At 39.6% G+C, this 27,933-nt stretch overlaps 1 protein-coding gene across 2 annotated transcripts; it reads right to left on the reverse strand.

Moving 5' to 3' along the window:
* Nucleotides 1-1,146: 1,146 nt before the first annotated feature.
* MYH1 (myosin heavy chain 1) lies at nt 1,147-27,669 on the reverse strand. 2 transcript variants are annotated; one of them, XM_003912345.5, is made up of 40 exons: nt 27,609-27,669; nt 27,329-27,359; nt 25,520-25,763; nt 25,276-25,419; nt 25,004-25,160; nt 23,895-23,922; nt 23,032-23,146; nt 22,841-22,933; nt 22,646-22,709; nt 21,883-21,981; nt 21,692-21,795; nt 21,419-21,557; nt 21,085-21,203; nt 20,850-20,999; nt 18,318-18,488; nt 17,210-17,519; nt 16,745-16,812; nt 14,880-14,967; nt 14,680-14,797; nt 14,257-14,380; nt 14,032-14,168; nt 13,677-13,932; nt 11,846-12,088; nt 11,578-11,754; nt 10,650-10,795; nt 10,477-10,567; nt 9,993-10,382; nt 9,334-9,460; nt 7,574-7,692; nt 7,217-7,413; nt 6,311-6,494; nt 5,865-6,030; nt 5,647-5,771; nt 4,817-5,125; nt 4,526-4,729; nt 4,067-4,192; nt 3,806-3,976; nt 3,444-3,548; nt 3,229-3,324; nt 1,147-1,407 (listed from the first exon to the last, which is right to left on the reverse strand). In XM_003912345.5, exons 3-40 carry the CDS (start codon nt 25,721-25,723, stop codon nt 1,255-1,257), a joined length of 5,817 nt encoding a protein of 1,938 aa, XP_003912394.2. In that variant the 5' UTR covers nt 25,724-25,763; nt 27,329-27,359; nt 27,609-27,669; the 3' UTR covers nt 1,147-1,254. The 2 variants fall into 2 exon arrangements, with proteins under 2 accessions (XP_003912394.2, XP_017805838.2); XM_017950349.3 differs by lacking the exon at nt 27,609-27,669 and having other exon boundaries at nt 25,520-25,759; nt 27,329-27,365.
* Nucleotides 27,670-27,933: the final 264 nt, after the last annotated feature.

A 27,933-nucleotide genomic window follows, 5' to 3' on the forward strand; every position in this document is an offset into this window, starting at 1 on the left:
TTTAAAGTCCAGTCCAAGATATAGCATTACAATAATGAGTTGTTTCCAATAATCAATAGAAAATAAGTGGAGGTGCATAATGACCCAGAGAGAATCTTCCCCAGGAACTGAGGTCCGGAGATGTATGATTGGATATTTTAACCTACTGGATCATAAGATTAGAAACATTTAATTGTATATTGTTCCTTTTAAGTAGACTGGGTACTATTCTCACAAGACCTTTGTTATATCTTTAATAGACAAGATACTTGCTATTTTACTTGCTCATGTTGTATAAAAAATTGACATAGGTGGAAGGCCCATGCTACCCTCAGTACAGGTAAACCTGTGGTAGTAATACCACAGTTACAACAATGATGACAACAATTGTCATAGCACTATAGAAAGACACAATACAGAAATTTAAAGTAATGAGAGTAGTGTACTGACTTTAAAACATATGAACTGACCTATTGCTATCAATATACTGGAAGAAATCTTTGTAAAATACAGAAGTATCCAAAGAGATAGAAGACATAATAGAAACATATTTCTTAACAATTTTTAACTCCTGGTTACCATTTGATTGTGGTAACCAGGGAGGGGGCACAATCAAGCAAACTAAACATCTGTAGAAAACAAAAAACTTAAAATCTCTTATATTTAGAAAGAGCCAGAAAACCTACAGAACATGTTTCCCTCTCAAGGGATTCTAATCCCAATTTAATGGTTCATATAGTTATAGTGAAGAGTTTGCATTTTAAATATTTTTGACAATACTTAAACCTAATTTTTAAATTTTTCTCTTATTTTATGTAAACAACATGTTTTAATTTATTTTTACTCAGCCTTAGGATGAAGGATTTCGTATCATTTTATGAAGAAAATCAATAATTTCATTGACAGAAACTAGCTATGTTTTGTCAAGTAAGGTTTACCAAATATTCTATGTTTTGTGCGCCTGTGGTATACCTTTAGGTTCACCTACTTCCCATAGGGACGCATATAGTGGTACTTACCGGGGTCGGCCTAGCTGCTCTCTATCATGTCTTAATATTGGTGACTAAGCACTTTTCTGTAAAATGTAACCAAACTGTTGAGATGTTTTTCTTTTCTCAGTACTTCTAAAGACAAATTGCCATAGAGGGGAAAAAGAGACTCACAAGATTTTGGCAGATAAATTTTTTATCTCCAAAAGTCATAAGTACAAAATGGAGTGACAAAGATTTTCACATTTTGTGCATTTCTTTGGTCACCTTTCAGCAGTTGGATAAATTACTCTTCACTTATGATTTTTGTGTGAACCTCCCGGCTCTTCACCCGGAGCTTGTTGACCTGGGACTCAGCAATGTCAGCCCGTTCCTCGGCCTCCTCCAGCTCGTGCTGGATCTTGCGGAATTTGGAGAGGTTGACATTGGATTGTTCCTCCTGTGAATGGAAATCCATTTATGAGGAAGAAAAGTTCAGAATTTTTCAGAAACTCAATGGCTCTTGACTTTCCTTTTTACTTAAAAATGAATCACTCTAGCAGATCTTTTAAGAAACCTAGAGAAGTGCTCTTGAATTTGTATTTTTATTTTTTTGCATTAGCTTCTTGAACTCGTAGATAACAAGGAAGGACAGGTGACATTTGTATCTGAACTTTTAGAACAGCAAAACATCCTGGAGCTACTACTAAATATCCCAGGTGTCCAGCTTTGTTTTTTTTTTGTTTCGTTTTGTGTTTTGTTGTTTTTCAGAATCCTGAGAATGGAACCAAACCTTTTAAGAATGCAAGTATGCAATCTATACCAAACCAAACCATTAGGCTTGAATATAAGTTATTGCCATGTGAATATAAATTATTGCCGCTTAAGTTTAGAAACTAAGCAAGAAGTTTGTTTCTAAAAATAGTCTGAGCTGTCTCTGATTATACTCAAATATATAGCAGAGAATTTGAACAGGTCAGTTCTAGTTTAGTCTCTGGTAATCATTCTTATTTAAAAGTCTCAGTGAGAACCTCTAAAATGTGGCATTCAAATTTAGAACAGACATAAAGCTTAGAATCATTAAATAGTATAGCTTGAGAAAAAACCTCAGCTTTTCCTCTTACAGATGAGGAAAGCAGGAACTGAAGAAAGATTAAGCAATTTGTCCAAGGTATGGACAGTTGTGTGTATGTGTGTGTGCACGCGCGTGCATGTGTGTCCGCATACACACATGTGTTTGTTTTCTCTCCCTCCCTCATTCCCCTCCATCCCCATCTTTCTCTCTCTCTTACCTTAGATGTCAGGGGTAAAATAAAAACCCTCAATGAACAGAGGAACTCATTTGTGAGATATAACTATGCATATTTATATGTAGGAAATTGATACTATTTGATTATTAGTCCAGATGAATCATGGGATAGGGAAATGAGATAAAGTGGAGTGTTAAGAATCTACTGATTTGAACATAACCAAGACCTTCTGAGTTTCAGAATCTTATATTTAATGATTTACTTGACATGTTCACTTGTGTATATATGGTATTATGTATCTAAAACAGAATTCCTGTTTCTTTCTTGCCCTGCAAATCTGTTCTTCCCTTTGTTCCCCACTTAAGTGTTACATCATCCACCTGATTACTCAAATCATAAACTTGATAAATTACTCTTAATTGCCTTCTTTCATCTCCCAAGTGCAACCTACTAGCAATCTTGTAGTTTCTACCTCCAAAATATGTCCTGAATCTCTCCACTTCTCTCTGTTCCACTTTCTTTTCCAAGCCACAGAACTAACCCGAAAAGCTTCCTAACATGTCTCTCTGCACCCACTTGTGTTACCCATTCTTTACATAGTAGCCCGAATACTCTCTTTAAAAAATATAGATCAGGTAATGACTGACCCACATTAAAACCCTCCCTGGCTTCCCAGTACCTTACTGTACTGAGAATAAAATCCAGACTTCTTACCATGGCCTGGAAGACCCTATGAGCTGCCTCCTGCCTGGCTTTCCAGCCCCAGCTGTGGTACTTGCCTCCTTTTTTTTGTCTGCTTCTTGAGCCAGACTCTTTTCCACTCAGAAGCTTTGCCTTTGCTCTTCTCCATCTCTAGAACATCTTCTGCTGGCTTGTCAGGCAGCTAAGCTAAGGTTTTACCTTAGCTTTGGACCTCCATGTAGTCATTTGTTTTCCTTTGATCCTTCCTCATTTTACTTATCTTTTGTTGCTTTAACTAAACTGGCCTGGTCATGTCTGAGAAAAATCACCCCAAGGGGTTGTGAACTCACCGCTTCCTCAGCTTGTCTCTTGTAGGCTTTCACCTTTGCTTGCAGTTTGTCCACCAGGTCCTGGAGCCTGAGAATATTCTTGCGGTCTTCCTCAGTCTGAAATAATATTTTCAAGAGTAAGTTTCTTGAAAGTACAAATATCACATTTTGTCATACATATGGCTTTTAATCCCATGTAGACTAAAGTGAAAACCTAGACAGGCCATTTTCCTTACTTGGTAACTGAGTTCCTTCACTTTTCTCTCATGTTTGCGTAGACCCTTGACGGCTTCAACATTGCGCTTCTGTTCACTTTCAACTTCACCTTCAAGTTCACGAACCTACAAGAAGATGGACATTTTAAGGACATTCACTTGATGAATTTTTACTTCTTCATATGACACACATACTTCTTTTACTCTGCTTTGTATGTAGTTTTTAATGCCCTAGTTCAGTTTTCCTTATTATGAGCTTTTGGGCATGACGGAATAGCTCTCCCTCATCTCGGTATGCCCCACATCATCTAGTAGTGCTAGGTATTCAGAATCATGCGTTGGATTGGAATGAGATAGGAATACACGCTGATTAGGAGACCCACCCTGGCCTCCAGTTTCTGGATCTGCTTCTTCCCGCCCTTCAGGGCCAGCTGCTCAGCCTCATCCAGACGGTGCTGCAGGTCCTTCACTGTCTGTTCCAGGTTCTTCTTCATCCGCTCCAGATGGGCACTGGTGTCCTGTTCCTTCTTCAGCTCCTCAGCCATCATGGCAGCCTAATTAGCAGTAAAACAGAATGGGTTAAGACAGCTAAGACAGCAAATTAAGATTCAAGTTTGACCACCACTGTGTTACCCTTCACTCACATCAGTGATGGCCTTCTTGGCCTTCTCTTCTGCATTGCGGGCTTCCTGGACGATGTCTTCCATCTCTCCCTGGATTTGGGAAATGTCTGTCTCCAGCTTCTTCTTGGTGTTGATCAGGCTGGTGTTCTGTTTAAAATGTGAAATTTAGAAATATTAGACACATGAGAGAAAAATTAGGAAGCCTGATGTTCTAATGAACCCATAAACTAATTAACTAAATGAATTCATTAATATTCCTCCTTGTTTCATAAATTATCTAAGTTGACATATGTCTAAAAGACAATCAACTATGGATGTTATAGTTCAGATAAACAAAAATATAGATAATCAAAAAATAAAATATTTTAAACTTTATCCCTTATGAGATCTTATAAATAGATTTCTTAATAGTACCAAGATTTCAGCAAGAATGTCATTTTCATACCCTTATATTTTTTACTATTCTGTTATTACATGCACCTGGGTATGCAGGAGCTGAACACGCTCACTGGCATCCAGGAGCTCCTGTTCTGCGATTTTCCTGCTCCTCTCTGTCTGCTCCAGAGTGGCCCGCAGCTCCTCAATCTCAGCCTGCAGCAAGTTGGCTCTGCGCTCCACCATGGCCAGCTGCTCCTTCAGGTCCTCCTGGGTCCGGAGAGCGTCATCCAGGTGGAGCTGGGTATCCTGTGAAACAAACCGTCATTGAGACACCATGTATTCAGGGTTGTAGGCACCCCAGTTGTCCTGGGACCATCTCTTAGACATATTTACCTTGAGGATGCCTTGGGTGTTCCTGTAGTTCCTCAGGGCCTCGGCAGCCATGCGGTTGGCATGGTTCAGCTGGATTTCCATTTCATTGAGGTCTCCCTCCATCTTCTTCTTGAGCCTGATGGCATCATTCCTGCTCCTGATCTCAGCATCCAGCGTGCTCTGCATGGACTCCACGATTCTAATGTGGTTTCTCTTCAGCTGGTCAATTTCCTCATCTTTTTCAGCAATTTTCCTATCGATCTCAGACTTGACTTGGTTCAACTCAAGCTGGATGCGCAGGATCTTTCCCTCTTCATGTTCAAGAGATGCCTTAATGACAGCAAGAGGTGACATTAGTAGGGTAATGGAAGTGTGTAGTGTTCTAGAGATAAGAATGATTTATCCTTCATGAAACCTTATTTATAAATAGATTTCTAAATAGTAGTAAGATTTAAGCAAGAGTGTCATTTTCATGCCCTTGCATTTTTTTACTATTCTCTAACACACACACAGTTTCTGCCTTTGTGCTGCCATCATACATTTTTATTTTGTTGTTATAGAAATTTCTGCAAACTATTGAACGTTATTATTGGTTTTATATGCTTCTATCTCCCTAAGTAAGTTGTGTCCTTGAAAACAGGGCCTTTAACTGATTCATCTTTGTTTGTTCAGCGTCTAGCACAGTTCTTGACATATGGTTATGTTGGTTGTATGCATGGTCAGTTCTCCATTCTCATCCCTAGTACATGGAGCAAAAAATATTTTTCGTTTCTCTTGATTCACCATTCCTTGAATTTAATAGAGCCCAATTCCTCTTGTAATTGTTTTAGAGTATGCAATAAAATGCTTACCTCTGCCTCCTCTAAAGCAGCCTGAAGTTCAGACTTTTCTTGCTCAACTTGCTTCTTTACTTTTTCCAGTTCATGGATACGCTTTCCTCCTTCTGCAATCTGTTCGGTGAGATCAGAAATCTCCTCTATTGGTGAACAAAAAATATAGAAATTTGTTCATCGATGGAAAAGAGTCTTTCAAATCTTTTATTGTTAAAGAAAAGGTAAAATGTGCTCACGTTGCAAATTCTTATTTTCCCGCTTCAAGGTTTCAAGTTGGTCTAAGGATTCCTCATAAGCATTCTTAATCTTGAATAGTTCTGTGCTGAGGGAGCGGGACTCCTTTTGAGAAGCTTCAAGTTCAGCATGAGTTTCTTCACACTTCTGTTTCCATTCTGCCAGGATCTGAAGGTCAAGGAATGGACAAGAAATTTAGTGGAGAAAATTTGATGAGATAAAAACCATCTATTCTAGCAACTCTGAGTTGAGGTGTTCTGGGGCTGAAAAAAAAATTACAAGTGAGAAGAATAGAAACCACAGCAGCACCTCCCCTCTCCACAGACAGCTGCTGATGGGTCGAGAGCCACTGAGGACAGCCCTCAGATGGTTTGAATTGGGCACACTGAAGGCAGTAGGCTATTGTTAATTCTATGTTGAAAGTTGAAGCAAAAACTGGAGAAAATACCTTATCGAAGTTCCTTTGCTTTTTGTCCAGGGCGGCACAGGCAGCATTTGTCCTCTCAACATCAATCATGAGGTCCTCAACTTCATTCTGGAGCCTCTGCTTCGTCTTCTCAAGGGAAGCACATTTGGCATTCACAGCTTCTACATGTTCCTCAGCATCCTGCAGACGCTGAGCCAGCTTCTTCCTAAAAAGTGAAATATGGACAATAAAAGTGAATGGCTGTCAACTGAATTGGGTGTTTCAAAGTGGGTACAAGAGAGTGAATTCCACAATCAGACTTCTTTAATACTTTGCTTCTCAAGCTTGTTTTGTAGGTCCAATTCTATATTAACGCATTCCTATTATCCTATCACCAAATACTGAAAACAACTCTAATTTTGGTATTGCCATACTTCATAGAGTGGCTTTAAGGCCATCCATGACAAGCATGAGCTAACATTTTACCCTTCCAGGTAGCTGTCTTATTCCTCTTCTGTCAAATATTAATATCTACCTTGAATTACTGCTTTGTATGTCTGTGTCTCCATATAATTTTAATCCCCAGAGGGAGAGTCTGTACCGTACTGATCTTTGTATTCTTTTAGGCTGTCCAACATATTAAGGGCTCAAATGTTGGATACATTGAATTCAAATGAAATATATTTGATTTTGTCTGTCTAATTATGTCCCTTATTTGTGCTAGCTTTTAATTAATCCATAAATAATAAAGAAGCCTTCCCACATCGATATAAATTTTGCATTGAGAACTCCTCTCAGAATCTCTTCTAAGGCATCTACCAAAACATTAATTCCAACAACAAGGCTGTATATGGTCCCAGAATGTTTTTTCCCTAGTTTTTCATATGTTTTGGGAGCAAGGAAACTGTTTGCCCTTATAGTTCCATTTTAACTAAGTCTGGAACATACTTGGCCTCCTCCAGCTCCTCTGTCCGCTGGATGGCGTCCGTCTCGTATTTGGTCCTCCACTGGGCAACCTCACTGTTGGCCTTGGACATTCCCCTCTGCAGCTCAGCCTTGGCTTCCTGCTCCTCCTCATACTGTTCCCGCAGCAGGTCACAGTCGTGGCGGGAGGACTGCAGGGCGTGTGCCAGGGCACTCTTGGCCTGAGAACATAGAGGTTGGTGACTTAATTTTGTATATTTAAAGTGATGTTTGATTCCTGATCTCCTATAGGCCACCAGAAGAAAGTCTGTAAAAGTAAGTGAAAAACAAACAACTACAAGAACAATAATGACAAGAACGACAACAACAAGTGGAACTTACCTTTATCTCCTCTTCAAGTTGCCTTTTCAGTTCCTCAATCTGTTGTGTAAAAGCTTGTTTGCCCCTCGAGAGCTGGGAAACTAATGAATCCTTTTCATCTAGCTGGCGTGAAAATTCACCTATAAAAGACCCAGGTCCGGAAAACTCAACCTTACTTTGGAAATTAAAACTCTAAAATAAAAACTTGAGCAGGGAAAGGGAGCCAAGTCTGAAACTCAATGGAGGGCATGGGTGACAACAAACCACCAACATCCGCTTTAACCCTGATAAGCAAATCCATGTAAAAATTAGAAGCATGGAGAAATTTGAGGCAGATTACATGCTTGTGTACGGCACAAAAGATTTCAAGAGATATTTATGATTATTTGATCATAGTCAGAATTGACGAAGAAACGTGAAAAAAGTGTAAATCAAGCCAACAAAATATTCCAGTACTTTTTATTTTATGTAAGGCAATAATGTTGACTAATTTGCCTTCCATTGAAAGTTGTTTGAAACAAAGGATTTATACTGTGGAAAATAAGAGACTTTGGGCAATTTCTTCTGTAAGTAGAAGTGATAGTCAAAAGAAATTCTGGAAGGATTTTTATATTAAGAAATGATTAAGTGGTCTCCCATCCCCAGAATGAATTGGTTTCTGGATAAGTACTTTCCAAACTAAATGGCATTTACACATGTCTTTAATTTTTTAAGCACCATAATGCAGAAAATACACTACATTATGTTAGAAAGGTAGGAAAACTTTTCCACACCATTTTTAAACTAGTTATCTTGAACTTTATCTCTTTGGCATTTAATAAGAATTATCTTTTTTTTTTTTAAACACCACTGAGTTAGGAGGAATAAACGTGTATTGAGGAAGAGAAACTACAAGGAACATTTTGACTCCTTGAGGATATAGTTTTTCTTTTTCATGAAGTGTACTGACCACCTTTTAACAAAAATAAAAAAAACGTATTCTGAACTTTGTTATAGAAAGAACGTATTTGAATACCAAAGATGTAGAGTGATTTTCCAACACTTTAACCTGCCTGTTACTTTAATAGCCTAAATTACCCATAAAACAATTTCCATCTTGTTATCTGTACTTGGGGAGATAGAACTTTGGTAGAAAGTTGGACAGGTCAGTAGGATGGGGAATAAATGCAGAAACTTTCCAATTTCTCTAATCAAAAATCTACAAATCTTACTTGAATGCTTCTCAGTTGGGTTGTGGTCTTGAATATTTCCCTACTTAACCATGTTAGTTACCAGTAATTGGCAAGACTTCAGGAAAAAGACTGGAGTAAACATTCTTGGACAAGTCGCTTCATCACTACCATAATCTGCTGTCTTTAAAATGGGGATAGTATTACACAGACTAATGAGGAAAATAAAGTAACACATAGCTTGCGAAAGCATTTTGAAAAGTGAAAAGAGGTACTGTAAGGATACACTTTGTTTTTGATAACTTTCTGATTAAAGCCAAATCTTCCTTAAAGTCTTCAAAACTAAAAGGGCCTGATTCTATTTCTCTCTCTCTCTGTCTCTCTATAGATATATGTGTGTATATATATATCTTTCATATATATACACATATATTTCTCTCATATATATGAAAGAAAGCAACCTCATGCCAGTGGTCAATAATGTTTTCATATTAGTGGGGATCTCCCAGGGAGGTAGTATATGACCTCAAGTAACTAAATGCAGAGTTTCTCAGCAGATGGCACATGCAGGGTGAATTCGTCATTCAAAGTCAGTACTGGTAAATGGCCCACCTGATTCTGCCTGCAGACGCGCTCTCTGCGCTGTGAGGTCATTGATCAGCCGCTGCTGCTCCTCTTCCTTGGTCTTAATTTCACTCAGTTGATCTTCTAGAGCGCGGCACATCTTTTCAAGGTTTCCCTGCATTCAAAAAGTGGTAGAAGGCATCTCAAGTCAGTAGTTGGACCAAAGAAAGTTTCAGTAATCTAAACATTCCATAGGAGCTGCAGTACTCATTTATTTCGAGAAGAAACTATCTTTACAAACAAAACCAGCAAAGGTCTTAGATTGTAAAGGCCGGGCGCGGTGGCTCAAGCCTGTAATCCCAGCACTTTGGGAGGCCGAGACGGGCGGATCACGAGGTCAGCAGATCGAGACCATCCTGGCTAACCCGGTGAAACCCCGTCTCCACAACCAGGGGCACAGAGCGGAACCCCGTCCAAAAAAAAAAAAAAAAAGAAAAGGTCTTAGATTGTGATGGAAAGACTAATACATAGTCCAAGCATACTGCCACTGAATTGCTAATCTAACTACTTTACTAAATTGTACTATCCATGATATGAATAAAAGGGCACCTGATATAGTTCATGAGATGTTTTTGAGATACAAATCATATTTGTGCTAAAGGGAAAAACAAAAAAAACAAATAATCCATGTGAAGTGTTGATTGTACCTTGGCTTTGGAGACGGTCTCCATGTTACCAGCAAGGTCATCGATCTCCATCTTCATCTCACTCTTCTCCTTCTCCAGCTTCTGCTTCACCCGCTGCAGGTTGTCAATCTGCTCCCCCAGCTCGGCCACACTGTCTGCGTGCTTCTTCCTCAGGGTGGCCGCCGTGGCTTCGTGCTGCAGGGTGGCCTCCTCCAGGTCCCTGCGCATTTTCTGGAACTCAGCCTCCCGCTTCTTGTTCATCTCAATCTGGGCTGAAGTGGCCCCACCGGCTTCTTCCAGCCTCTCGCTGATCTCCTCCAGTTCCCTGGAGAGGTCAGAGCGCTGCTTCTCTGCTTTGGCCCGGGAGGCCCGCTCTGCCTCGATTTCCTCCTCCAGTTCCTCAATACGGGCCTGGAAATGGTGAAAAATATTAATATAAACTCAACTTCTTGGTGTCAGTAACTTTTTGATGTTGAATTAGCCTGGTGAAAATCATTTAACGTACTTGTAACTCCTTGATTTTCTTCTGCAGCTGCATAGCAAGGGCTTGTTCATCTTCAATCTTGCTTTGCAGACTGCTCATTTCAAACTCTTTCCTATTAGAAAAGCACTTTATGTCAGTCTCAGAAATATTAAGAGTAATTTCCCCCCCAAAACTCTTGTCCTGAAACTGCTTACTTTTTAAGCTTTTCATCAAGTTGTTGTTTGTCATTTTCTATATCCATTGTGGATTCTTGAGCCAATTTTAGGTCTCCCTCTAGTTTTCTCTTTGCTCTTTCTAGATCCATCCGGATTTTCTTTTCTTGTTCCAAAGATCCTTCAAGCTAAAAGTTAATAATCCATGAATATGGTTCTCAGAAGGGTACCACCTTTTGTCCCAGATTAAATTTTTCAACATTGTATCTATTCAGCGAACTATTTTTTCTATGAATTAGGCAGATTTGTCCCATTGATTCCATTGTCCTTGGTATTTACCTAGTCGAAAGAGTCATCATTTAAAAGGTAAAATATGCCTCTTTGTCACATTGTTACAATAAGTTACTAGTGAGACATTATGCTTTCTGCATCTCCCCACTGGAATCCAATACTTTTCCAGCTGGGATGGACACCATGCTAATACTTCCAAACCATGATTTTTTTAATGTCAGGCATTTTCAGTGGGTTCTTCATCTTCCACATTCCTAATTCTGAGTGTCCTTTGTTTCTGTGAGAGAAAACCTTATTGATCATTACAACTTCTTTGCTGTTGCTATGCTGCCTGCTTAAAACACCCCCCCTCTTCTGTAACTGCACATAGCCACTTGTCTTTCAAGCCCAGCTAAAGACCTGCTTTGCTTGTATAGCTTTTCTTTGTGAACACGTTAAGCTTCCTTTCCCTCAATTCTTTTACCCATATTGTCTATTATTCACAGTTAACTTTCTTTATTGATTTTAACAACTTTCTTGTGTGTACATCTTAGTCCTTGTAATAGGGATGGTATTCCATATTCCTCATTCATAGGAGGTACTTGATAAATACTCACTACGTCATAAAAACACAAACTCATGCTTACTTAGTTTGTTACAAAATTTTTAAAAAATCGTTTTTATATAATGTTAAGCTTACGTCATCCACTTGTTGTTCAAGTTTGATTTTAGCTTTGGTCAGGGTGTTGACTTTGTCCTCCTCTGCCTGCAGGTCATCCAGGGTCTGCTGGTGGGCCTCCTGGAGAGCCTTCTTCTCCTTGGTCAGCTTAGCGATGGTTTCGTCCAGACCTGCCATCTCTTCTGTGAGGTTTTTCACCTACAAAGGTGAAGAAAGCAGCTTAGTTGTTCTAAAGCAGCTGAGTTGGGTGGCAGAACCTCTATACAGTATTGTAGAATATGATTGATACCTTGTTCTCTGTGGCATGTTTCTCCTTCTCAACCTTGGCCAGTGTCAGCTCAAGGTCATCAATGTCTTTCTTGAGTTCTGAACATTCATCCTCCAGTTTCCTCTTCTTGGCTGTCAACTCAGCATTGATCTCTTCCTCATCCTCAGCTCTTTCAGTCACCTCTTTGATTTTGGCCTCTAGCTGGATTTTGGTTTTGATCAGCTGGTCACACCTTTCCTCTGCATCAGCCAAGCTGTCAGCTTCCTGAGAAGAGGCAATAGATACTTACAGATTTTAGTTTCCTAGACATGTTCAGATTTTATTAATATTTTGAAACCAAACAAGTGAATTGTTTTAAGGCTTCAGGTTAATTTTTATTAGCTTTCTACCATTCAGCAAATATTTATTGGGCACTTGTGAGTCTGGTGATAAAAAAAGGAACTTAAGTCATGGTTCCTGGTGAAATTATGTTACAATTATATTTGCTATAACATATATAATGTGTTGCTATATAATTTCAGGTCAGCCAATTTTCTTTTTTTAATATTTATTTTCAGGAGCATTCAATATATGAAAAACCAATAGAAGGATTGGGTTTCTAGCAGGTTGCTAGGAGAGAGGGGTACTATCAGAAAAGTGCCTTAAAAGGAAGAAGTGTCATCCAGTGACAGAGTAGCTTGGAACTAAAGGAACACCTGGAAGCACCAAAGGGAATGGAACATGTTCAAGGTGATGCTTAGAGAAGTAGCAAGCATATTTCTCATGAGAAGAAATAGGAGTTGGGATAAACTGTGAGGGAAGGACCATGTCTCTCATTCAAACTTACATCCCTGTCTGGAACTTCACCCAGTATTTATTAGTGGATAGTTGATAGAATATTGTTAAACAGAGGCTATATAATACTATCCTCAAAGGAGAGGAGTATTCTTGGATAGATTATCTCCTGTTTCTTGAAGGCATGATGAACCACTCCTCAGTGTGGAAAACCCCGATCTATACAAAGTACAGGAAAGTCACAGTGCCAACCTAGGTATTCACAATTCATCATTCTTTAGATTTTCTAAATATGTGTCCCAAACTTGTAGGCGCAATGGGACTAGTCAATTCCCTTTCTGAAGTCAGAGAACTGGGAGGGTAACTTTTAATGTTTCTGCTGTTGGTTTTGGGGGCAGCAATTGAACTGTCTTGTTATTTGGGTTACAAAAATGGGTTAGGTAGTGGCTCTTGAGCAAGTATTTCTCCCCAAGCCTCTGGATAGTTACTGGGACATTAGAATGAGAATAGCAACCCTATCTCTCATACTTTGCATAAAAATAGGCATTATCTATGGAAGACATTGCCATTATCCTTACCAGAAAGCATTGCCATTATTCTTGCCATAATCTTACTCTTTCAGGTACTAAAAAGTTTCTAAAAATAAAGTTGAGCAGAAAGTTGCTCGGGGATTGTAGATACAAAATTCAGAATATTGATTTCAAGTTAATGCATTTTCATAAAAATCTCCTTCCTCTTCACTGACAATATTTTTCTTTTTCACAGCTCTTACTTGCATTTTTCAGTAGGGAGAATTTAGGGGACAAAGCTCACTTTATTTCCTGTTCACATTCTGCTATGGAAAACAACAGAGGGGAAGGAAAAATGCTTTTATTTTTCCCTTCTTGACAGCAAAGAATCCTGCCGCAGTGATTTTTAGTAATATTGTGTATGGAATTTCATAGAACATTCTAAGGAGTTGTGGATTATTAAAGATTCATAACCTGTCCCTTATTTAGTGGAATCTAGACCTCTCCTTAGTGACCACTGAGCTGAAGTTTTAGCATCAGATTGCAGGAAATGACTTCTGGATACTCACAGCTTGAACTTGGAGTTGCAAGTCATTTTTTTCTTGCATCAGAACAACCATTTTTTCTTCCAGCTCTTTTCTTTTGGCCTCAGCTTTTGCAAGGCTTTCTTTCGTTTTCTCAAATTCTTCCTTCATATTGGCCATCTCCTTCTCTGTCTCTGCACTCTTGAGGAGGGGTTTGATCTTGAAATACAGCTTCATCCAGGGCCAGTGCTTCACATTCATGAAGGCACGGACATTGTACTGGATGCAGAAGATGGACTCTCTGTCATAGGAACAGAAATGTTCAAATCAGATTATAATAAGAAACAGAATTAAAAGGCCTAGGATGATGAGGTTAAGTAAAGAATTCTTTACTTAATACCTTCTTTCCACCATTTTCTGGTACTCCACTCTTGCCAAGAACCCTCTACACATGGCCTGGGTTCGGGTAATCAGCTGGGCCAGCTTCTCATCTCGCATCTCCTCTAGGAGCCCCAGAAGACCAGCTTTGAAAAAGACCTATGTGTGGGAAGAATTTCAGATCAGAAAATTTACATAAAATTCAAAGGGACAGGAATAACATCAGGTAGGATTTACAGAATATTACCTTGGTGTGCCCAAATTTATACTGGGTGTGGTCAACATCAATGGACCCAAGGAGCTTCTCAGAAGCCTTCTTGCTATCGATGAATTGTCCTTCAGGGATAGCACTTGCATTTAATACCTTGTATCTGTTTAAGCCAGGCAAAAAAAATGATAAGGCTGTTGTCACAGACAAGAAATCTTCCTGTCTGGCTATAGAAACAACATAGCCACTGGGTAATCTGAAATAAACAAGAACTCATATCTACCCCTTTATCTATCCTCTGTATATTCAAAAGACTTCAGATTTTTCTTATGTCAATATGAAGTTTGTTAAGTGAGTTTATCTTCTCTTCAATTTTAAGAGGAGGTATAAAGGGTTCTTTCATTGAAAAATGTTTAAGAAGTAATAAAAACCTTAAAATAATATACAGCAAAAATGTCTGACCTCTGTTTGAAGTCTGCATATAAGATTCTGCTCGGGAATCCTTTCCTACAGATGCGGATGCCTTCCAGCACCCCGTTACACCTCAGCTGGTGCAGGACAAGCTCGTGCTCCATGGCACCTAAAAGAATGAATCCACATGCCATACTTCCTGGTCTATTGCACACACGCTGGAGCTTGTCTGGATATCAGAAATGTCTTACCAGGAGTTTTAGTTTCATTGGGGATGATGCACCGCACAAAGTGGGGGTGAGTGCTCCTCAAGTTGGTCATCAGCTTATTCAAATTCTCCTGTGGAACCATGTGAGTTTACATTTTTAAAGGTGTACTGTTTTCTACATTCATATTTACAAACATAATCATTGTGATCTATGACACTGGTTTAATTCTTACGAATAGTATCCAGATGAAAATTTTCAAAGAGTTATCTCTGGAATTTCCACATTCCCAATATGTCCTCCTATTTTCTGTTGGTGTGCATTAGAAACATAGATTTCTACTAGCTGTTGAAGTGACTGTTCACTGCTGTTGAATTTCCTAGTATATGTTTTAAATTCACTATGACACTCTAAATACATGGAAATACTCTACCCATTCTCTTTTTGCCTAGATACATGGTCTGATTTTACTACTAATCAATGCCTTCCTCTCATTCTCCCACTTTTTTCTTTTTCTTTTCTTCTTCTTTTTTTTTTTTCTTCTGAGACAGAGTCTTGCTCTGTTGCCCAGGCTGGAGTACAGTGGTGCAATCTTGGCTCACTGCAACCTCTGCCTCTCGGGTTCAAGCAATTCTCCTGCCTCAGCCTCCTGAGTAGCTGGGATTACAGGCACACGCCACCACCCCCAGCTAATTTTTGTATTTTTGGTAGAGATGGGGTTTCACCATGTTGGCCAGGCTGGTCTTGAACTCCTGACCTCAAGTGATCCACCCGCCTCAGCCTCCCAAAGTGCTGGGATTACAGGCGTGAGCCATGGCACCCAGTCACACCGACTTCTTTCTTTACCTGACTTTCACTTGTATTTGTGTGTCTATCACATGCTTATTCTTTGCCACAGATACAGAGCTGTGTCCTCCTGCTTATTCCACAGAAAGTGGCCTTTATTAATGCCTATTCTGGGAATTGGTAGAAAACTGACAGCCATGTTACCAAGCATGTAAAGTTTTCCATCTTTTGGAAATCCTGGTTTTTCCAAATATCTACAGCATCAGTTATTAGAGATGGAATCAGAAATGGGATTGCCAAAAGAAAAATAGACTTTCCTTTTTTTCCTTGAGATGGCGTCTTGCTTTGTCGCCCAGGCTAGAGTGCAGTGACATGATCTCAACTCACTGCATCCTCCGTCTCCTGGGTTCAAGCGATTCTCATGCCTCAGCCCCCTGAGTAGCTGGGATTACAGGCGTGCACCACCATGCCCGGCTAATTTTTATATTTTTAGTAGAGACGGGGTTTCATCATGTTGGCCAGGCTAGTCTCAAACTCCTGGCCTCAAGTGATCTGCCTGCCTTGGCTTCTCAAATTGCTGGGATTACAGACATGAGCAACTGTACTCGGCCGTATTTTTTTTTTCAAGTGCTATTTTTTTTTTTTAATCCCATCTGGTTTCTTATTTCCTTCTTTTGACGGGGGCTCCAATTCCCACCACTGTTCTATCTTTAGCTTTCAAAATCTACTCATTTCTGTTCTATACCAATATATCTTTAAGCACCTAAATCACTTGGAGGCTCCCAAAGCCTCAAGCAAATCTCAGCTTTACTTAATCCTATCCCAGTGGAGTCTTTTGAGTGTTAAATGACCTCATTCTCAGGCCCCAGAATTGAATTTTGCTGTCTGATACTGACTTCTGCAGTTCCCTTTCATCTCCCCTGACTCCTGTGTCTTCTGAATAGTGAGGTGTGTCTTCCAAACTATCCCCAAGCTCCCTAAAACTCAATTTTACCACTACCAGCTGAACTATCTCATTGAGTCACATCCAGTTCTAGAATCCTTGAAAGATTAGTTTTTCCCCCACACCATAGAGTACATTTAATATCCTAAATCTAATTAGACAGAGAAAATGAAGTTTGTACCCTGAAGAGAGCAGACACGGTCTGGAAAGAAGAACCCTTCTTCTTACCACCTTTCTTTCCACCAGCCTCTAAGGGGAAAAAAAAGAAGCAATCATAGGACTGCCTTTCTCTGGTTATGGTTTTTGTTGTTTGTTTTGTCTTTTTTTTTTTTTTTTTTCCCTGAGACACTGGAGTGCAGTGGCGTGATCTCGGCTCACTGCAACCTCCACCTCCCGGGTTCAGGTGATTCTCCTGCCTCAGCCTCCTGAGTAGCTGGGATTATAGGCACCTGCCACCACACCCGGCTAATTTTTGTATTTTTGGTAGAGATGGGGTTTTGCTATGTTGACCAGGCTGGTCTTGAACTCCTGACCTCAGGTGATCTACCCACCTTGGCCTCCCAAGATGCTGGGATTATGGGCACCGCATCCGACCTCTGGTTATGTTTTATATATTAGGTAAAAGATTAATTATATTGATAATTACCTGCTTCTGCTGCCGTTGCCCCAATAAAGAGGAGAGCCAGAGTCTTCATTGCAGACTTCTGGTACAGCCCCACCACAGTCTCATTCAGGGGGTCCTTGTTCTTGTCGAGCCAGCCGGCAATGTTGTAGTCCACGGTGCCAGCATAGTGAATCAGAGAGAAGTGAGCCTCAGGCTTGCCTTTGGCAGGCTTGGGCTTCTGGAAGTTATTGGATTTTCCAAGATGTTGTTCATACAGCTTGTTCTTGAAGGAGGTGTCTGTTGCCTTGGGGAACATGCACTCCTCTTCCAGGATGGAGAAGATGCCCATAGGCTGGAAGCATGAAAAGAAAGAAATGCCACTTGAATTCTGTCTGCTTATAGAAATAACACATGACATTAATAATGATCCCATCTGAATCAATTCACCGTTTAATTCTACAGAGTTAATGAAAACTCATTCCTTTGGTCAAAAGTTGTTAACAAATATTTATTGGGTGCTGATCAGGAGCCACGTGCTGTGTCAGGCTCTGGGATATGATAGAGTAAGACAGATGAGGGCTGTGCTCCTGTGGAGTTTGTGTCTTTACCCCAGAGACCTTAGAGCAATATTTCTCCAAGTGTGACTTGCAAATTAGCTGCATCAGAATCACTTGTTCAAAATGAGGATTCCGATGTTTCATCCTACACTCACCAGAAAGTATTTCTAGGGGTGAGATGAGGGAAACCTGCAACTGTACATTCTTGGTGAGTCTTTCACATACTGGATTTTAAAAGCCTCTGCTTTAACGCACAGTAGTAGAAATTCATACTTCTAATGCAGTAATGATGACTTTAGGATGACAAAAAAGTAAAAACTATTCTAGTCAGTGCACCTTTTGTAAGGAATGATGACTTTAAATGTAAGACTTTGTATTGCAAACTGTGGGTAAGTGCTGAGTTCGGACTCTATAGAAAATATTTAATCTCCTTTTATCAGAATATCTACCTCAGAGTTGGCAAAATAAGGAATTTTCCTCATGTTTTTCACAAGTAGAAATATTTAGCCATTGCCTATATCATCAAGATTTTATGATTTTCTTTTAAATACTGTACAGCAGTATGATCTGTGGTCTGTAAAAAGCAAGCCAACCTTCTCGATGAGCTCGATGCAGGCAGCCAGGTCCATCCCGAAGTCAATGAACTCCCACTCGATACCTTCCTTCTTGTACTCCTCCTGCTCCAGCACGAACATGTGGTGGTTGAAAAACTGTTGCAGTTTCTCGTTGGTGAAGTTGATGCACAGCTGCTCCAGGCTGTTGAACTAAATAAGTGGAAAATACAAATTAGCCTTCCATTTATAATGAAATCTTCTCTTTGAAAGTGGTGTTTTTTTAGTTAGCCAAATTGCCCTCTTAGGATGGTATCGTTTTATCCTACCTATACCTACGCAATGAAGTTTTTGCTGCTGTTAGCATACTTGTTAAAATTGTCTCTTCAACACCCGTCAAACAAGCTCTGAATGATGCTTTCCTATGCAATAAAAAAAAGTTGTTTGGAGCTGGAGGCCGTTATTCTTAGCAAACTAACGCAGGAACGGAAAACCAAATACTGCATGTTCTCACATATAACTGGGAGCTAAATGATGAGAACACATGGACATATAGAGGGAAACAACACACAATGGGGCCTATTGGAGGGTGGAGAGTGGGAGGAGGGAGAGGATCAGAAAAAAATAACTCATGCGTACTAGGCTTAATGCGTGGGCAACACAGCTTACCTATGTCACAAACCTGCACATGTACCACTGAACTTAAAAGTTTTTTTGAAAAGGTTGTTTGGTTTTTACAGTATTTGTTTTAGTTGGTTAGAGGTTTCTTAATGATTTATTATTATGTTGTAAACTAGCTAAGTTTGTTAGATCTGAACCATTATGGTCTGTATGTTGTCCTTAATATTAAAATTTCAACAGCTAATATTTGGTGAACATGTACTCTACAGTAGACACTATGCTAAGTGCCTTGTATAAGTGACTGCATTTAATCCTCACAGCTACCTTTGTAGGTGGTATCATTTGCTCATTTCATGGATGAGGAAACACTATTAGAGAGGCGAAGTAACTTGTGTAAGACCATGGCAGTAAGGGTCATGGCAGAAACCCCAACATTTTGATACCAGAGCCAGTGTTTGTAACTACTCTCAGAACTTGAGTAGGCCTTCCCTGCTTTATTATTCAGGACACTTACATAGAAACACAATTGAGGATGCCCTTGTTTAAAGGCACTATCACCATACAGAAAAGTCAAAGGAGCTCTACAAGGGGGAAGCTTGTAAGCTTAGTCAGGAGATAGGCTGCCTTGTCAGCAACTGCAGAAACATAATTCAGATACCCAATGTGACCTACTCTGGGACCCACAGTTCACAGGGGCAGAGTATTGAGTGAATAACTTTGTAGAAAGTCTGTGTGTGGGTACATCTGAGTATGTCCATCAGGAACTCAGCTGTAAAGAAGACTTGAGTTTTGGCAAGCATATGCTAAGTCAAGAAGCCAGTCACAAATACCACATATTATCTGATTCCATTATATGATGTGTGCAGAACAGCCAAATCCAGAGACAGAAAGTGGATTAGGGGTTTCTGTGGCCTAGGGGGAGGACAAAATGGAATTTCCTGTTGGGGTGATGAAAATGTTCTGAAATTGTTGTGATGATAGCAGGTACCTGTGAATATACTAAAAACCATTGAATTTTATACTTTAAATAGGTGAATTGTATGATACGTTAATTATATCTCGATAAAGCTGTTACTTAAAAAAAAAAAAAAAAAAGCTCAAAATGATTGCAAGTACCCTGTCATTAGTTTTCTTATTTTAAAAAGTGTGGTTTGCTTTTTCTGTTCCTGCTTGATGACAGATTATTCCTTTCTTCCCACGTTGGCTTGGAAATGTCTGGAAGTGCCTCCATTTCTAAAATTTCATCCAGTTTCAATCAGTCCATACATAGATAAAAGTTTGGAAGTGCGACCTCTAAATGAGACACATCCAAGATACTGCTATCAAGTGGAGGATTTCCTAAGCTGTGTAGCAGATACTCTTTGTTAGGCAGACAAATTTGAGTTTATTTATGGTGCCATTTCTATACTCAATACCTGGGTGTTGCAGAGGTTCTCCTAATAATTAAACACATTTCATTTCTCAGCAAACAGAATCTCAAAGTCTTTCTTTTAAAGACGTTGTCTTCTCCACTGCCATCTTTGATTCTATTGTTGCCCTCACTATCTTACTGTTTACTGAGTGCTGCCTGCATGCTTGGGGACTGTGTTAAGGGCTGAAAATTCAGAAATCTTGAAACTAGCAGACAGATCTCAGAAGTGAGTCTGTGATCTGGAATGCTAAGTGCTTTACCTACAGGTCCTAGTTGAATTTTCCCAATGATCAATCGGGTACCATTTCCCATTATTACACAGCTAGTAATTGGCAGAGCAGGAGTTTGAATACAGGTCTGTCTCATTCCAAAGTTCATTTCCTTTCACGGTCTTTTGGTGCTCTTTCATGTGTCAGTTAAGTTTAGAGTGCAGCTATTTTTCATAGACCCTTTCCATAAGTGACTACAGTCATGCTATAAGACTGCAGCAAAAAGCTTGCTTGTTGGAAACTTTTTTTGGTACAATTTTTCTGCTAACTCACATCAAAGATCTCGAAGCCAGCAATGTCCAAGACCCCGATGAAGTACTGCCTGGGCTGCTTGGTGTCCAGCTGCTGGTTGATGCGGGTGACCATCCACAGGAACATCTTCTCGTAGACAGCTTTGGCCAGAGCACCCACTGCATTGTACACCTTCACAGATAAAGTTTGTTGGTGTTATTAAAGGCATGTCATGAAGGCCTGGGATGTGTGTGATTCATTGAGGTCATGTACTTACCTGCTGCACAGTTTGACCTTTGGTGACAAACTCATTGCCGACCTTGACCCTAGGGTAGCAGAGGGCTTTGAGTAGATCTGCAGAGTTCAGATTTTGGAGATAGGCTGCCTTGTCAGCAACTGCAGAAACATAATTCAGATGCCTAATATGACCTACTCTGGGACCCACAGTTCAAAGGGGCAGAGTATTGAGTGAATAACTTTGTAGAAAGTCTGTGTATGGGTACATCTGAGTATGTCCATCAGGAGCTCAACTGTAAAGAAGACTTGAGTTTTGGAATGGACGTTTTTGCCTATATTCTCTCATTAAACCCAGATGGAGATTCATTTGGTACCTTCAGTGCCATCTGGCTCAGCTTGCTCCTCGCGCTGCTTTTGCTTGAATTTCATGTTCCCATAATGCATCACAGCCCCTGTGAGCTTATAGATGGACACTCTTTCATCTGACGTGAAGCCCAGAATTTCAATGGCACTCTACCAGGAGAGATGAGAAGACAAAGATTAGGGCACAAGAGAATTTATACTGTATCCTTTACACACATATAGACGGCTGTTATTGCCATTCCCATGCATAATGGATTTTAAATGAAAATTCATGTATAACTTACATCTGTAGCCATCAACTCTTCTTGGTCATCAATGCTGGGCACTGTGATCTCCCCTTGACTGACGAAGGCATAGTCATATGGGTTGGTGGTGATCAGGAGCATTTCTGGGTCACAGAATTCAGGGCATTTGTTTTACATTAGAAGATAGTACAGTGACAATCTTCTAGCTGTGAATTTAAGTTATTTCTTACCAATTAGATCTGGCTTCTTGTTAGACATGATCTGATAAAAAATATGATAGCTTCTTTCAGCCTTTAGCTGGAAAGTAACTCTAGACTTCTCCAGAAGATCTGCAACAGAGAGTAGACATCAGATTACGGGGGAAAATTACACAGTGTCCTGGAATGATCTGGGGACTTGGGATCATTGGCTAAATCTCATTGGCCTCTTGAGATTTCAGCTGAATGTTCCTGTGAAGTACCACATATTGTGTCTCTACAAACACAACTGCAGTTCCTCCTACCGCCTGGGAAAAAAGTGAAATATGCTTGGATCAAGACATTCACTTCACATACAGAAGATCCTTGACATTTGGAATATAATCGAGTCCTGAGACTCCCTCTGCAGCATCCTGTTGCCATATAATAGAGGGACTACTAAAAGCAACAGTATTAAAGCTCAGGCTGGGAAGAAATCACATATCCTCAATCCCTGGACAACTTGTTTACTCCTAGTGTTAGTTTTTTCTTAAAAAAAAAAAAATTTGAAATCATTCTGGGGCTGGAATACTTTGGACATGCCCAGCAGTTCCTGGCAGTTCCCACAGAAGCATTACCTCATGACTGGAGTGGGTAAAGCACACTGTGGGCTGTGGATAAGACTGACATTAACCACAGGCATGTTTGGCAGCAGACTGGTGCTTTACAAGCTCCATATTCAGCAGGAGCTGCAAAGTGTTCCTCCAAACCAATATTTGCCATTCTTGGATTCTATTTAGGAGGTCCTGTTACTCACATGTTTCAATATCAGCAGAAGCCAGTTTCCCTGTGGTACCGAAGTGGATCCTGATGAATTTACCCTTGTAAGGAAAAAAGATGTTGTTATACCCAAAACTTGAAGTACATAGTAGGGATGCCATTGAAATAATTCAGACATGCTTTCTCTGGCATCTAAAGGCAGAGAAGACCCTTCAGCAACCAAGAGACTTACAAAGCGAGAGGAGTTGTCATTCCTCACGGTCTTGGCGTTGCCAAAGGCCTCCAGTAGGGGGTTGGCACTGATGATTTGATCTTCCAGAGTCCCCTGCAAAGGCAAGAGCAGTCCTTGCATCTGGGGCTTGGGAATTTCCTACCCGAGAGTCCCAACAGAGCCTGGATTGTGACTGTGACAATCAGACTCACCTGCATTTTGCCAGAAGTAACGTCTTCCTTCTTCTTCTCCCCGGTAACTGCAATTGTTGCAAAGTACTGGATGACACGCTTGGTGTTCACAGTCTTCCCTGCACCAGATTCTCCGCTGTCAAAGGCCAAACACATGAGAAATTAAGCACTGCGACAAATGAAACTACAACTACCTCGTGCCTTTGTCTTTATATCTCTATCAGAGAGCCTTTTACATCTTTCTTTTCAGCCTACATATAGCTCATATTATTTCTATTGCTTTGCACTGACAAGAAGTAGAAAAGATCAGTCATTATTCATTTAACACGTATTTCTTGAGTGTTTATAATGTGTCAGCTTTTTTTCTGGATGCTGAGACCTGGGCTTGAGGGGTCTGAAAAGCAGCTACTCAGCACCTCTATAGTGAATGAAACAGTTAGTAGGAAACTCTATGAAACATGCGTGTGTTTTTCCATTTCCTCGTACTAGAGACATGGCTCAAGTTTGGTCTTTGAAGGAACAGACATTCTCTAAGTGGGCCTTAAAAATGAACCGCTAGTAATATTTCCAAACTGCTGTACCTTTCGAATGCTGTATGCTGCTCATTGCACTATACTGGGTTCCAGCCAAGCTCATTTTACACTTTCTACTCACCAAAAAGTTCTGTGGAACTTTCAAGACTGAACTAACAAATGAGGTGATTTAGAACATTATTATTTTACATTCTAATGCAATGTAAACCTTATAATAAAGCTAAACCTATATCTAGTTCCAGGTTGATCATTCACTGCTTTAGTAGGGGGCATTAACTAATTTCTTCTTTCGGTTTGTCATTTTTCCAGTGAGAATAAACTGCCAATAAATCTCAGAATAGGAATACATACGTGATCAAGATAGACTGATTCTCCCGATCTGGAAGAAAAACAGTGGACAATCAGCATATGTATCAGTTACACAAACAAAACTTTCTATAGGGAAACAGAGCATTTGAGTATAAGTGTCATATATTCAATGGGGTTTTTCAATATATTGTGGTAAAGTTACGGTATTATATTTAAGCCTCTTAAATTAGGGGAAGAGACACATAAAAATGTCATATCTTAAATTCCTTAAGTTAATACAGAAAGAAAGTGTGTCCTGTTGGTTTAATATAAAGAGCAGTATTCTCCAAAGCTAGGTACATTCCTTAGTTGTCATCTGTAGATTTCAATGGCATGCTGTCTGCTGATTAATGCATATAGCTGAAAAATGCATAATATGCTAAAGGCTTGGACTGTCATTTAATAGATTGAAATAGTGTTAAGCCATGATTGAGATTTTGTTTCTAAGACAAACAGAAAATATTTAGTGTCTTTTGGCCACAGACTATAGCCCTGACTTCAATCAGCCCTCCCAAAAGTGTACCATGGTGTTAAAGAAAGATGAGGTAAGAGAGGATGCCTCAATCAAAATAAAATCTTTCTAAGGCGGGAAAACAGTTTCTGTTCATATGTGTGTAACTCCAAAACATCATCTTCATTCAAAGGATATCATCTCTGAGATGTACTCTGATGACTTTAAAGAGATGACAGTACTTGTAAAAGTATCTAATTTATAATTAACAAGAAACTGAGGCACCAAAAGGATTGAACTCCTATTTTTCATTTCTATTCAGATAATATATGATTTATATGATTCAGTTGTTACTTAATCTTGGCTCTTATTACTTAAATATATAAAATAAATTGTGTATTTCCAAGCAAGGAGACCATAAACAAATTCAACTTAATGGGATGGAGCAATAGCATGGCCTAGTAAAGTCAGGGAGGTGTAATCAGGAGAGCAGAGTTTTAATACCAGCTTTGACAGTATGTACTTCTCTGTGCTTTAGTCACCTCTGCTGAACAACTAGGGGGGTGGATTGGGATTTTTTCTAAAGGTCTTTTTTTAGTTCTAACATTTTGTGATTATGGGTGGTAAAATAATTCATATGAAAACCAGCTGAGCCACTCACCAGTCAGCATGAACTGATAGGCATTGTCAGAGATGGAGAAGATGTGGGGCGGGGCCTCCTGGCGCTTTTTGCCTCGGTAGGCTGTCACCACCTCTGCATTATACACTGGCAACCACTTGTAGGGGTTGACGGTGACACAGAACAGGCCTGAGTAGGTCTGCATCCAAAAAAAGGGGGAGAACAGAATTATTTGATGGGGACCTTAATCATCTACTACTTTTCAAAAACTATTAACTACTCTCATGAGTAGAAGGCCGTGAGAAAGAACTCACGTAGATCATCCAGGCTGCGTAGCGCTCTTTGAGGTTGTACAGCACGGCAGGTTCATGCAGGTGAGTCATCATGGCCATGTCCTCGATCTTGTCATATTTGGGAGGGTTCATGGGAAAGACTTGGTCGTCTTTCACCGTTACGGTCTGTCCAGTCAAACAAGAGAGGCCAGATCAAAACATAAGTGTCTGCTAACTTAACCTGAAATGAGGCAGAGTCTAATCAGCTCCAGATGTTTTTACTCACAGCTCCAGCTTCGGTCTTGGCTGTCACCTTCCCCCCTTCCCTGCTCTGCACTGTTGCTTTCACAAAGGACTCCTTAGGGTCCACCACGAAGACTGATGTCTTGGCATCAAAAGGCTTGTTCTGAGCTTCAATTCGCTCCTTTTCAGACTTTCGGAGGAAAGGAGCAGCCTCCCCAAAAATGGCCATCTCAGAGTCGGAACTCATGGCTGCAGGTTACTGATGGCAGCCCAGTTAAGGACCCTAGCTGGCAGAGGAAGAAAAGAAATTGTAGAAATTAAGAAACTGGACCATTAGCTTCACATTTAAAACTTTTTTTAAAAGTTTACTGACCAGTTGAGTGCTTTGTATTGCATTGGGTATGACCACCTCCCTGGCTTGGTTGAGGATGAAATGTCAGTCTCTTTGTTCTGTGCCAGTGCTGACAGATACTTAATCATGCATTTGGAAAGAGACTGTTGTTTCTGGCTCACCTATCGCAGTCTCTTATCTGCTTTCTCTGTTTCATTTGTTATGTATATTAATCTTTATAAGCTGTCTATCATTGGCTTATGGAGAACATAAAGCTGTAATGGTGGCAGGATAGTCTCTAGTTCTTTCACTTATAGTTTTTTATCTTCCCAACTGGATTATAAGCACCTTGCAGGCAGGGAGTTCTCTTCTTTTTATGGTATCCTTCACACCTCTTAGAACACATGCTGGACACAGAGAAGGGCTCAAAGCTGGCTTGGTGAATTAAAAGAACAATAGGAATATGTTGCTATAATTTTAGGAACTACTCTGTACATGATGGAAATATTTTCATTATAAACTTGGGAGTTACAAAGACTTCCTAATATAATGGAAAGCAGAAATGCATGGATCTTGGTTTTGCATGGTCAAAAAATATTCTATTATCTATCAATTTCTGTTGTCTCTGTATAATAATTTTGACAAACTCAGCTTCTTCCCTGGTCTTTAGCATTTCTCAAATATTTATTATAAAACATTACCTATGTTTTCTTGCTTTATTGTTAACATTTTTATAACAATTTCACAAGACTTGTTCTTTTCAGGATCCACATTAACTAGCATTCATTAATGCTGTCAATAATCCTGATGTATATTCTACTTTGTAATAATAAAAGTACCTTTTCCAGGAAAGCTCATTTGGATACATTTTTCACATTTTTCCCATTGAAACTGTATTGACTCTGATAACACAATTAAAATGCTTCATCTTGCTGAATATGCTCACAATCATGTTTCCTATTGTGTGTTTGTATATATATGTGTGTGTGTGTGTGTGTGTATATATATATATTTGTTAATTTTTATTTTACAGATTGGGAAACAACATGCAGATTTAAGCAACTTTTCCAAGGCAAAGATTCAGACCATTCTATTTATCCATTTAGACATCATCTTTCATAGTTTTTTATATTTATAGGGCTGAGGAAAATCCATAGTATAGAAAATTTAGATTTTCTCGATAATTGAGTAACACTTTGAAATGTTACATTGCATGTTGTAATGCAATCATTTAAAAGATAAACTACAATGCTGGAAATAGTGAATGAAATTCACTATTGTGAATAAAATTCCCAAAGACTCTGAGAAAACATTTTCATATATTGCAAGGGATATGAGTTAACGAGAACCAGTTTCTCAAGTCATTCTCCATTTTTTAAGAGAAGAACGATCAACCATGAAATGAAAATGATTTTTTTTATCACTCCCCTCACCCCGCCCCCTACCACTTCCAAACCACTGCAGAAGATTCCTTGCGCTCTGTGAGCAATGAGAAGAAAAAAAAAAAAATCAGAATCTTACCGTAGAGATGCAACCTGAAAGTGGATCAGAACTGTAAGAAAAAGAGCAAATGTCTTCTGATTAAGTTATAACAATTCCCAATTGTAGAATAATTCTTAACTGAGAACCAGGAAATGACTGGGAAGACTACAACATCTAATTAAAATTGCTACAGAGTAAGTTGGTGCTTCACTGGCAGGGCTGCCAGGGGCAGTGGGAGCCAGGATGTGTGGCATGCGCGGGGGCAGCCAGACATCCCTTACCGTCCTCCAGACAGAATCCTGTCCTCACACACACTTACCTTGAAGCTTTATGAGGAGAGACAAGTCATACTCATTCCAAGGGTACTTTTATAGGCTCCAATATGGAAAACACGTAACCTCCTCCTCTTTCTTAAAACATATTTGGCAAAACATGTTTTTGGCATTGCCGGTCTCCAAGCCTAATTCCCCTCATATTAAAGATGTTTGGATATAATTAGAAATATTTCCTCTCACATTGGGTTAAGTATATGAATCAATCTCCTATAAATAATTTGAGTCGTTGGCAATCTTAAAGTTGTTGGCCTTTGGAATAATGTAAGGTGTTGTTTCAAAGACAGCTAAGTTCTGGAATCCCTGGACTTT

The sequence above is a fragment of the Papio anubis genome, chromosome 17 (assembly GCF_008728515.1).
Source record: "Papio anubis isolate 15944 chromosome 17, Panubis1.0, whole genome shotgun sequence".
Lineage (NCBI taxonomy): Eukaryota > Metazoa > Chordata > Mammalia > Primates > Cercopithecidae > Papio > Papio anubis.

What these genes read in the sequence shown, in the direction of transcription:
- MYH1 (XM_003912345.5), bottom strand. Translation starts at nt 25,723, where the DNA reads ATGAGTTCCGACTCTGAGATGGCCATTTTTGGGGAGGCTGCTCCTTTC. An exon ending in TATGCAGACTTCAAACAGAG is followed by an intron (nt 14,381 to 14,679) that starts GTCAGACATTTT and finishes TGGCTTAAACAG; the next exon opens with ATACAAGGTATTAAATGCAA. An exon ending in TGCAACTCCAAGTTCAAGCT is followed by an intron (nt 12,089 to 13,676) that starts GTGAGTATCCAG and finishes GCCTCTTCTCAG; the next exon opens with GAAGCTGACAGCTTGGCTGA.